Genomic DNA, 12,001 nt, shown 5'->3' with positions numbered 1-12,001 from the left:
CACTGAAAGCTATACATTTCCTAGCCCTTTGTTGCAAAGCTAATTGAAATCATTGGGAGTCTTTTAACTGGATTGAACACCTTTGGATAGGGAACATCAAAACCAAGTCAGTGCCCTTCAACCTGCACAGCATCAGGTCCACCTGAAGGTTTAGCAGTCCTTTGCAGGCGCAGAAGGGCTGGGGGAGGGCCAGCACAGGGCGAGTTCAGGTTGAGTAGCTGTTCTCTGGGTACCCACGCTGTGAGCATCGCGCTCCAGCCTGCCTGCCAGGAGGTGACATGGCTTCTGAGCAGGGAGGGAGCTTACAGTCTGGCACGTAAAAATTACTGACATGAATGACGGCAAGCGCCTTGTCTTTTTAAGCGGTTTTTGGGTATTTTTGGATAATTTGGCAGGATCACAGTTGTATATTTTGTTTAAACTTGATGTTTTTCTTGTTGTCCTTTCTTTACATGTATCTGTTATTCATTCACTTACATGAAAATGTCACCCTCCACAGGATTTCTCTGTAAATAGATTACAAAAGGAGTGAATTCCCGGTGCTCAGTTTTGTCAATTGTTGTATTCCTGCTACTCCCGTACACTTGGATTCTCAAATCTCTCAGAATCGCAATAAGAAAAGGAAATAGTCATTACTATTTGCAGCGATGGAGGGCTTTTCTAATGGTTTCCCTAAAAAAAAAGAAAAAAAAAAAAAAAGGGTTAGCAATTCGAGCTAAGACACTCCTGCCTGGTTTTCATTAGATATGACAACAAAGCCTGCTCGGCAGACAGAGCGCATCAGCAACCTGGGCAGATGGGTCGGTGACATTAATTAGATAGTGGCAGTGCCTTTAGCAGCAGTCGGTGGTCTCTTCCCATGAAAGGGCTGGTCCGAGGCTAAGGAGCCGCGCACCAGCCGCGGCACCGTCTTGAATGTCCTCGTCTCCACCGAGCTGGGAATGCGGGGAAGGTAGCACAGCCTGTTCGTGCTCTCAGTTCCCACTTAACGCGTCAGGGGAGATGCGATGTGACTGTTTGCCGTGTCCCTGTGTCACCAACAGCATTTCCAAACTACCCTGACAGGCAGGCAGAGCGCGGAGACGGCTCGGGGGGACGCTTCTCAGAGCTGCCCCTGCTCTGTCCCTCCCCGGCCAGGTCACTCGCCCGGGCTGCCCCTGCCCTGCCCTGCCCTGCCCTGCCCGGCCGCTCCGTCCCCGCCCGCCGCGCTGCGGGCGCTGCCGCCGGTCCCGGCCCGGGCGCTGCCCTCAGGGGCTCGGCGGGCTGTCCCCGCTCCCCGGCCAGCCCCGGAGCCCCCAGCCCGGCTCGCTTCCCGTAAGTTGCGGCGGTGCTGTGCTGCCCCCTCCTCCCTCTCTCCCTCCCTTCCCGCCGTGCCTCTCGAAGAAAGCGGTTTTTTTCTGTTGTCGGGGAGCGTAAATCAGCTTCATCTAAAATCTCGGAAGTGCAAGTCCATCACATCTTCCTCCGAGCCGCCTGCTACACCTTGCGTGAGTCAGACTGCAGAGCTCCCGGTGCCCTTCTCGCTGTGCGGGGCTGCTCGTGTTTCCCCCTGTCTCAGAGGCAAAAGCAGAAGTGGAATCTGCTCACGCTCTCAGCGGTTCCTTCCCCGGTTGTTGTAGCAGTCGCTGACCTCCAGGCACTATGAATAAACAGCAAAGCTGGGAACAAAAGGAGTCTTCTGGCTGCCATTATCTCACATTAACATAGCAGACGCGCTGCGGTGTGAACAATGCGAGTCTCATTCGCCGATAATCAGCGAGTACCCAGGCATTTGGATTACCAAGGCAACAGGCAATGGTAGAATACTGGGTGGGTGTGTTTTTTATTGTAAAGGAGCAGTCGGATATGGAAACCCAGGTATATTGATAAAGCAGAGCAGAAGGAATGCCTGGTGGCAGGGGGGGACTGAGGGCTCGGGGTTGCATTCCGACACACGTGAGATAAATAAGACATGGATGAAGCAGGTCTGTGCTGTGAGATGCAATAAAGATTAAACTGCATTTGTCAAGCTGAAAACGATCATAAGATAATTTCAGCATTTTGTAAAGGGTAACAGGTGGCATGTTAATAGCAAGGCTGTTACCGGTGGATTTTTTAACTGTAATCTGGTCTGTAGTAATGCATTGCATGGTCTACTTGTATGACAATAGAGCTGGGTGTGATGGTTTAATCTTTTTTCCTTTTATCAGATGGATGCTGTAGTCCCCATGTCAGACAATGTAACCCCTTGTGCTTCTTAGAGGCAGGAGTGGGTCTCAGTAGCATTTTTGTTTCTTACCTGCATAGCTGTGATTGTTTATTCCACATGGACAGAAATAAGTTGTGTTATCTCTGTATCTTTGCGTGTGCACACACATGTGCATGGACATGTATGAAATCTGTAGTGAAGCAGGACTGTGTGTGCATGCAGGGGAAATGTGGGTTTTTGCAGGTTCAAAAACTTAAGAATTAATCTAATTATTTGGCCTAATGCATTTTTCTGATTTCAGGAGTTAAAATCAGGTGCAGTAACTCTTGCTGAGCAGCATGAGACCTGCAGGCATGGCTCTAAGTGATGACACTGAGTGTAGAGTAAGGTGCCAGGAAGCACAGCAGCGAGCGTGTCACAGCCTGATCTGTAACAACCCAGTGAAATGGAAGGCAGCATTCCCGCCTTGTGCAGTCATAAGTCATGCAGGCCTCACAGGCCTTGTCACAAATATAAAGAAAAAGTTAAGGACTTTCAGCTTCCCGAGGTGCTTTGTATCACCTGCTGAACTGGCAGCTTGGTTTTGCTGTCTCAGTCTCCACGCAAATGCCTGTATTGTGCATATATGTACGTGGCTGCATGAATGGTTATTATAAATGTGTGTGTGGATATTTAAAAGAGCAGAAGCAGGGGGTGATAGCCACCTGCTAGCAGCAGGTGCCATCCAAACCACTGAGCTGATAAATGGCTTGTTGCCTTCACCTTTTGACTGCTTTGCCTGCAGCTGCTCACCTAGAAGGGGCTCAGAGTGCTTCTGTGTTCTTATACAGTTTGCCAGAAAACAGCCTCCTTATTTTTACAGTGAATTATGAAATTTCTAACTGCTTTCAGTCTTCCTCTCCATAGTACAGGCAACATCCAGTACTAAAACAACACTTGAGGTAATTCTTTCTTGGCAGGCAAGAGCTAGGTATGGATCAGCTGTGCATTAGGAGTTGGGAGAATCAAAGCTTTCCAAAGAGTTAGAGAACATACTCCTCTAGTTGGAAAGGGTGGAGGGAATCAACAGACTTGAGAAATGATGATGGGATGTTTTTGGAACTGTGTGTTTTCTTTGTAAAATCTGGATGTTAGTAGTCACATCATTAAGAAGTAGAAGGAAATAAAGTCTTGCAGAGTACTTCCAAATTGGCTTTTTTCATTTTAACATTACATAAAAACAGCCAGTGGTTTGGATGGGATTGTGTTTTAGGTGTTTGCTTAGTGAAATGCAGGATGGTGCCTTAATTTATGCCAATACAATTTAAACATCTTCAGATAATAATGCAAAATAGAGGAATGTATTTCAGGAAGGCGCGAATCACATAGATGGCATCAATCAAAAGCTAATTCTTGCTGGCCATCTGAAGTCAGTTATTAGTATACAGACTGACTACACCACTTTCTTGCTTTCCTCATCTTGAATGTAAAAAGTTTAGGGTACCTGCACACAACATCAGCTTTTAGTTTGGTTCTGTACATCATGTGTGATGTACAGAGGTACTTACTCTTTGTTTCCTTTACAATGTGTCATCACCTATCTTTGCTGACTGTGAGTGGTCTTCATGCTCTTTCCACATCAGTGTCTCCTGGCTCTGCCATGTTCCTCTGTGTGAGCAGACAACAAATTGCATAGAGTGCTTTACAGAGCCTATGGCAAACACAGCACAAAAGGTGGGGGATAACTCAGTTAAATTTTGTGATTTGTGTTTTTGAATAGTAATGGGCTTGTAGTAACTGTCACCTGGACTATAAACTAGGTGTTCAAGTTGAAACTTAGGTGTTCAAGTTGAAACACATTGGCCAAGCACTGTAAGTGCATGAAGATGGTGCATGTATCTCAGGTGGGGAGGTGCTGGCTTTGTTTCTTTGGAAAAGAATCTCAATAAAAAATGACAAGTCAGCTGTTTCCTTCTAAATATCTTGTGGTTTTCATAAAGAAAATAAAAGCAGATCTCGAAAACATTTTTGATTGGCAGTAAGCGAAAACAAATTCTGTGTTTCCGTTGTCGCAGTGGGGTTTTCTTGAATTAATACTCAAGGCTGGGGATATTTTCAGTGGTACTTTGACCAAAAGGAGAAAAAATACGTTTGATCTGTAATTTCTGAATAGATTGTCAGGGATTCCTAGCTTATTGAGTTGTATTGAGGTTTGCATGGTGCAGTGCAAATACTGAATTTGAACTGCCTTTTTGGTGTGAAATACTAAAATGCTCCGGAAAGGACTTAAGCTACTTTTTTTCCCAAACTTCTTTCCTAATTTCTAATGTTAGGTTCATGGTGGTGCCCTAATCAAGAAGGCTAGCAAACTGAATCCATATTAATAGATAAAGCTACACAAGTGGTGTTCTCTCAAGAAATCAAAATAAAACAAAAACTAAACCTGAATGAAAGAAGCTGAGCTGCCTGACTTGTGAGACAACCCAGACATGAAACTCATGTGTTGGTGCTTCAGTTATCCGAGGCTTTCTTGCCTGTTCTGATTGTGGGATTTGTGATATTTTTCCACTGCAGATGCATCAGGTTGGAGGGCAGAAAGAGGGGAGCAAGGAGCCTTGTTTGGAAATTGTTATGGTTTCGTTTGTATTAAAGTAGTGTCACCTAGAGGCTCCAACCAAGAATACAGGCAAGGGGTGCTGAGCACCCTGAGCACACATCTGCCCAGAGGCAGGGCGAGGTGCAGACACAGAGAGGTGCCATCAGGCAGGAGCAGATCAGCAGCCCCAGTTTGGGGTTGTATTTTGCCTGTTGTGATTTTTGGCCATGTGTTATTGCAAAGATGTGTTTGGCCTCTGTCGATCTCAGAGACCTGACACCTTGTCATGAGATGCTCTCCTCTCAAGGTGTCCATAGGTGACAAAAGAAGATGTGGAGAAATGACAGTCAGTGTTGCAGTGGCAATTACCTGCTCATCAACTGAGAAAGTTAGGATAGAGCTGGTAGATTTAAAGGTGTGTGTGAATTCTGTGTGTGTCAGCCACCCTTCAGGTGGGATGACCGCGCTTCAGAGATGTCAAAGACCCCTGCAAAGCTGGCTTGAGGGTAAGCAGCAGAAAGTAGCCATTGGAGGCCCAGTTGTGGGAAACCTGATTGTGAGTGATTGGACTGAAAAGGCTTTTTTGGAAAGTCACCACCTGGTGCAGTAGTTGGTAGATTTACAGTGTTTGAAACAGAGGTAGATGCTTTATGAAAGCAGTGTTTTGGACACCTGGCCCTCTCAACAAGCAATGTGGAAAATCACCAGGAATGTGTAACACCAGTTTTCACTCTCCTCCACAGTATGTAAAGTGCCAGTGCTCTAGGGATGCTTGCTTCACTAAACCATCTGAATCTTTCCTTCCTCAAGGAATGAAGACATGTAAACAGAGTATCAGATACATAGACAATTGCTTTAGTGACAACATAAACATATTTAAACACAGCAAATAATGCCACAAAGCAAGAATAAACTACAGCAATTCACTTGTATTAATTTATTCTACAGAGGTCACTTGTTATTAAGCAATTTTTATTAGAATTAACTGTCTCTGTCTGACATGAAGTCTGTAACTTTTCCTAGAGACTGGATATCTGCCTAGTACTGGGATTAAGAGAAGCTTTTTAGACCTAACTACCAGTGTACTTCTTCAACATGAGTGTTGTATTACTGGTGGGTTTAGTGCATTTGCCAGTAGCTAAGAAATCCTTCCTCATTGCTTGATAGCAGTTTTGCTACTTTAGAGTAGCGAAACATTACTTTGAGAAGTAATTTCTCTCCCTCTCTTCCTCTTTGCTCTGTGGCTTCCTCTGCTGTTTGGCCTTTAATGCTGACCAGTATGTATGTATATGTTCATTAGCACTATTGTAAATTTAGTCAATACTCTTTTAGTGGGCTCCAGCTGAGTCCAGACTGACTCACTGCCCTCCAGGGTGCAGTGAGAGACTTAATTACCCTTGTACAGTTCAACAGGAACAATGTCATGGGCGGCATTTCGCTGTGGCTGAAGAGGTTGAAGCTTCTTACTTTATTGGCTGCCATTTTCAAGTTTAAAGAAAGGGATTTCAGGATAATTCACAGCTCTGGATAATAACAGGGGAAAACCACTGCTCTTTGCAAATGAGAATCGGATTGGTCACGTTTCATTATGGTACTTACTTTTCCTTTGATGGTGCGAATATTCCTTTGGGTAGTTTTAAGGACAGAAATGGAAGTTGAAAGAGCAGAGTGGAGGGACAAGTAATGCTCTAGTTGAGTGGCACAAGTTTCAGCATCTCTTACTGCTTGAAACCAAGGAAGTCTTCATGTGATGGAGAAAGAGTGGGTATTGTATCCAGTACGGCAAAAGTCATACTCAGGCACGCAGGTAATTGGTGATGGGCCAGAGTAAATGCTGGGGAATGCAAACCATGAGATTGCCTTGGATTTCTCACGGGGTGACTAAGGTGTAACTTGAAGGATGAGGTTTAGGACAGTGAGTGGATATCAGGCTATTTAAGTTCATGTTCTGCGAGGCACATCTATCACTATTTCCTTATTGCTATAATTTTTGTTATTAATAGTGTTTGAGATTTAACTAGGTCCTCTCTTGGATAATGTGGTAGTCACGTGGTTCAATGTGCACAATGAATATTTCTCAGTAAATCTATAGCTGGTCTCTTTTTCTGGCTTTTTTGTATGGTGCAGGAGGCTTTATTATATGTCAACAATACGGTTTCTTGAGGTGTCACCCATTTTAACTGTAATGCAGTAAAAATTGAGTGATTTACTCTGTATTTATAATTAGGATGAAGTGATGATATAGTGTTTGAGAACCCAGTGTAGCCTTCCACAGAACAAATGATCTGACTCTACTACTGAAAAATATGGAGGAATGATATATGAAATCCCTTCTTCATACTGTAAAGGAGAGAAACGGGTAAGAGGAACATGCTTAGGAGGGAAAGAAAGTGAAGTAATAATTATAACTTCTTAACAGCAGGCTGAAGCATTGCTTGCTCAAAGTTGGAGTGTGTTTACAAACTGTACGGCATATTTGCATTAGAAGAATCTTTAGTGACTCTGTGGTTTGATTCCTGCCTGTCATTACCCTTCTTATTTACTCATACACTTGCAAAATATTTGCCTTGCTCCTCAGGTTTTATTACCTGTCCACAGCACATCAGTGTGGAATAGAGAGGAATGTCTGCAGTGAATCCTTTCACTGCTTATGTCATGGAGAGAGCTTCTTTGTAGTCACTGAAGTGCATGAACACTCATATGTGCCATAAATATCCAAACAAATCAGAGAGCAGACATCATCAGAAACAGTCAGAGAAGGAAGTAAAGTAGGAGGCATCATTCAGAGAAGGATAAAAGAGGAAATCTTAATAGCAGTCACAAATTCTGGGTTAGTCATCATTTGTCTCCATGCTGGTGGAGGGACTTGCATTGCGTCACTTGCAAATGTTAGTCACTGAAGCCATTGTCTGAGCCTCTGAGTGAGAGGGGCAAGATTCTAAGAGAAGATATTTTAAAGAAACATGGGCTAGCAGGACTTGGTGGTTGCAAGTTGTTCAGTATGCCCTTATTCATACACTGGTTTATATGGGTGCTGTCACTGGAAACATGACATGTGAGGCACCTTAGAGAGAATTATGGGTTACCATTAGTTTTCTCTAATTATTCGTTAGGGGAAATTATTCTTTTCTCTAATTTAATTTTTTGTGTGATTTTATTGCTTGATTGAATATGAGTACTTTGAAGCAAATAGGTTAGTTCAAATTGACAATTAGGTTCTAATACATTGCTGGTGTGCTGGCAGAGCATTGTGGACTTTGTTTGAAATTTCCTAGCTGTTTGTGAAATGTATTCACTGCTTCATTTACACAGTTGCTGTTATTACATTATTTGTTGCTTGGGACAGAGGCAGTTTTTATCACACACATGCACGCTCTGTGCAGAGCAATTCCTGTTCTTAAATGATTCACACTTGGTGTTATGAAGAGGCTAAAGAATGAACACCGGGGTAGTCCTTGATTCTGGCTCACAGCACAAAAGGAAGGAGTGGTCCAAGCCTGGAGCACCGTCTGGGGTCACGGGAGAGTGAGCAGGCTCAAAGCACATTGAGAGAGTGCATGTAGAGCCTGTATAGATTCTTTAGGCAAGTTAGCCCTCGATAAAATTTTTGGTGATAGCTGGTAGTCAAGACAAAAATGCAGTTCTTGATATGAAATACAAATCAGTGATGTCTGAAAATGAAAGAGCAATGTGTGTCTGTTAAATGGTATTTTTATATATATATATATAAAAGGAAATATCACCTGAGTGTATGTGTATATATATGCAAATTGAAATCTAATTTACAAGTTAATAGTACAAGAATGAGTAAATTTCAAGTGGAATGTATTTTATGGTCATAGGATTGATAGTTACTTTCACTGGATTTAAGATATTTCATTAATTACACGAAGTGCGTACCTATCCTGAGCTCATTCTGAGACCGCCAATGCTTTGTATGAAAAGAATTGTAAGAAATGTTTGCTTGTATCTGTGGACAAAGCTAATGGAAAAACCCAATCCTCTCATCCACATATTTATCTGAAAGATGTGTTGTATATCTGCAGTTGATTTTCTAGAATGCTGATTAGCTAATACCATTTTTGGCATGCAGCTTACCCATCATGTGGGAGAACACTATCTGAATTTCAATTTACTTTTCAAAATTATGTTGAACTGCTATTGCTTTAAAGGCTTTTCTGGCCATTTGGGGACCCACTGCAGACAGAGGAGCTGCAGTCTGGTCTCAGAATCTAATTGAATTGATATAAGGCAGCTGAACCAGTGATTGTTGAAGAGTTTGAGATGAATTGCAAAAAAAAAAAAAAAATACATGCTCCTGCGTAACTTAGTGTCCTTGTTTGAAACTCTGCCCCTGAATTTACTTGGACTTTCACTGCTGACAGATCTTTTTATGGCAAAAGCCCTGTACTTCAATATAGTTAAGGAATTCATTCATTCTGTGTGGTTTGATGCAATCACATTGCTGTTAAAGAAACTTCATGCCTCTGAGAATACTAAGCTAATAGCGGAGGAAGAGTGGAGAGTTAAGGTAATGTCAGACGTTAATTCCTTTGTCACCACCAGCAATTTGCCACAGCTTAACCTTCTGAAATCTCACCCTCTTGAACTTTTTTTTTTTTTTTTTTTTTTTTTTTTTGCAGTGATGGGTCTTTCCCTTATGATTCTGTTCCCTGGCAACAAAATACCAACCAGCCTCCAGGCTCTTTGTCAGTGGTCACCACAGTATGGGGTGTGACTAACACCTCTCAAAGCCAGGTAAGCTCCATTTTTATGCCTCCTTCCCTCTAGATATGCATTTCTGCTAATGTTTGTAAAATAGAAGGTACTTTGGAAAATCCTCTTGGGATCAATAGCAGGGTCTGTCTTTGTTGTATATGATGCATTATTTTCCAAGTCATGTCCTCTTTGGTGGCATTGAACAAGAGGTGTCTGAGAGCTCGAGTCATTCACTCCTTTGGCTGCAGGCAAATGTCAGGCTTGGATTTACCTCATATTTTACACTGTGTGGTTTCAACACGAAAAGCATGGGATTGGGGTAACCCCAAACCTCTTGGGAGTTCAGATTGAATGTGTTCTATTAAACATGTTAGCTAGATTCACTGAATGATAGTCGTTGATTTTACCTGGGCTTGTGTTGTACTTCTGGACTGGTGAAATTCAGAGCCAAGCCTACCCCACACTGAGTTGCTAACTACCAATTTTAGGCTGTGTTCTTTCCAGTCTCTCCTGTTTGTGCTGTCGAACTTTGCAAAAATGTTTCAATATGCATTGGAGCACAAGTGTGGGCTCTTGGCTCCCAGGTGAGAGCCGTACTTCCTGGATTTTTATTTGGTTCTCTCCACTCTTAACTCTCTTTTTCTTCTGTGTTTGTACATTGGATTATACTATATAAAAAGAAGCAGCTTTTATGAAGAAGTTACCAATTATTTGTGATAATGTGCACTCCCAGGGATGTGGTACAAATTAAGCATGCAGACAATCTGGCCTTTGCTTACACCATAGGTGAAAAGCTCAAAAAACATATCACTACTTTTAATGAGTGCAAATGGACATAAATCTAACCTGTCTTTTCTGCTTTTTTCAAACCAAGTGGTGTTAGATCCCATTCAAAATTTTCTGAGGATTTTTTTTGTTATTTTAATTTTGGTAAGAAAAAAATTAAATCATAATAGAAGAAGCCATTTGAAAAAGAAATTATTCAGAGGCCAAGTCATATAGATACTCACACGGCAGTTATGTAAGCATTGGTTATGCTAAAATCTTTATTCAATGGAACAAGAAGAGGAAACAGTTACAGGATCTATAATGTGTTCTATGACTGTTGATTTCTTTAACACCTTGAAAGAAAAGGTGTTTCATCTGGGAGAGAAATACCTGAGTAAACATGTTGGTCTATATACTGGCCAGAAAATGAAAATATAGTTTCTTTTACTCTTAAAAAGGCAAAAGGAAAGATGTAAAAACACTCAGAGTTTTGTTCTGTCATAAGAGTACTGTAATGTTACTTGAACTCTTCGTTGTACTTCAGAGGAGTATGCAATAGAAGGAAAAAATCTCTTGGATGAAGAAAGAAAATTCTTCAGAGTCACTGCAAAGGAGCAGTGAAACTCTGGAACGTGAAGCTTGGTTATAGCTATTCAGAGCAGATTGAAATGAATGTCAGGATTTCATGTAAGTCTTTGTGCTCTTTGAGGGAAAGGAATGAGCTGGGTTCACCAATTCCTTTTCTCAAATGCCTGAAGCTGCTGAGTTAGTCCTGTGCAAAAATCTGAGTTTCTTCCCAAGTAGGAGACTTTTCAGGAAATCTTATGCAGATGATCCATGGACAGCCACACTTACATCGCTGTAGAAATCATAGCAGTTTGGGAAAAAAAATCCTTTAAACAAGCAAAACAAGCCCTTCTATACAGAGAACAGAGGACTCTTTTATAAGAAGCAATAAAAACAATCAATAGACTTTTGTACACTACTTAGGGAGTCAAGAATAGGTTAAACTACTGAAATATGTTCTTTCACAGTTTTTCTATCTGTAGTACCCTTTGCATTGTGCCAGTGGGACTGACTACTTCCAAGTTACTTCAAAGTCCTGCATTGAAGAAGCCAACCAACCAACTAAACAAACAAAAAAGCTCTCACCCCCTCACACCCCACACCCCCCAAAAGAAGCTATGTCCTTTCTTGTAGTCAGATGAATGGTCACAGCATGGTTGTAGCAGGTCTTTGTAATAAACTTTTTTAATAAGCATATTCATTTGGGTTCCATCTAGTTGAAAATCACCTGTTTGTTTGGAAATGGCAAAAGTAGAAACCACCAGGAATGTGCCCCTAGATGTCAATGAGGTCTGTGCTCATTAGAGTTCACAGTACAGGTGGTTATGTTTTAATTTAACAACCGCAGCAAATCAACTTAATTTGCTTGAAGTAGTTCAAGGTACAGCCTCTTACTCTCGTGTTCCTTCTTGCAGGTGCTGGGAAATCCAATGGCAAATGCTAACAACCCTATGAACCCAGCAGGAAATCCCATGGCTTCTGGGATGACAACCAGCAACCCTGGAATCAATTCCCCTCAGTTTGCTGGACAGCAGCAACAATTTTCAGCCAAGGCAGGCTCCACTCAGCCATACATACAGCAGGGCATGTATGGGCGACCCAATTATCCTGGAAGTGGAGGTTTTGGTGGCAGGTAAGAGTTACTTCTCTGAGGTGGAAAATAGATATAAATACTTGATCAAGCT

At 42.2% G+C, this 12,001-nt stretch overlaps 1 protein-coding gene across 12 annotated transcripts in view; it reads left to right on the top strand.

The window, feature by feature from the left end:
• ZMIZ1 (zinc finger MIZ-type containing 1) overlaps positions 1-12,001 on the top strand; it is a 338,783-nt gene that overhangs the window by 292,851 nt on the left and 33,931 nt on the right. For all 12 annotated transcript variants that reach the window (XM_041473787.1, XM_041473762.1, XM_041473777.1 and 9 more), the window contains 2 exons: positions 9,407-9,521; positions 11,732-11,949. In XM_041473787.1, the coding sequence (XP_041329721.1) occupies positions 9,407-9,521; positions 11,732-11,949 (333 nt within the window). The remainder of the gene's footprint in view (positions 1-9,406; positions 9,522-11,731; positions 11,950-12,001) is intronic.

Source organism: Pyrgilauda ruficollis, unplaced genomic scaffold, assembly GCF_017590135.1.
Source record: "Pyrgilauda ruficollis isolate IOZ18807 unplaced genomic scaffold, ASM1759013v1 scaffold11, whole genome shotgun sequence".
Classification (NCBI taxonomy): domain Eukaryota; kingdom Metazoa; phylum Chordata; class Aves; order Passeriformes; family Passeridae; genus Pyrgilauda; species Pyrgilauda ruficollis.
This window is presented reverse-complemented; position numbering and strand designations above follow the sequence as displayed.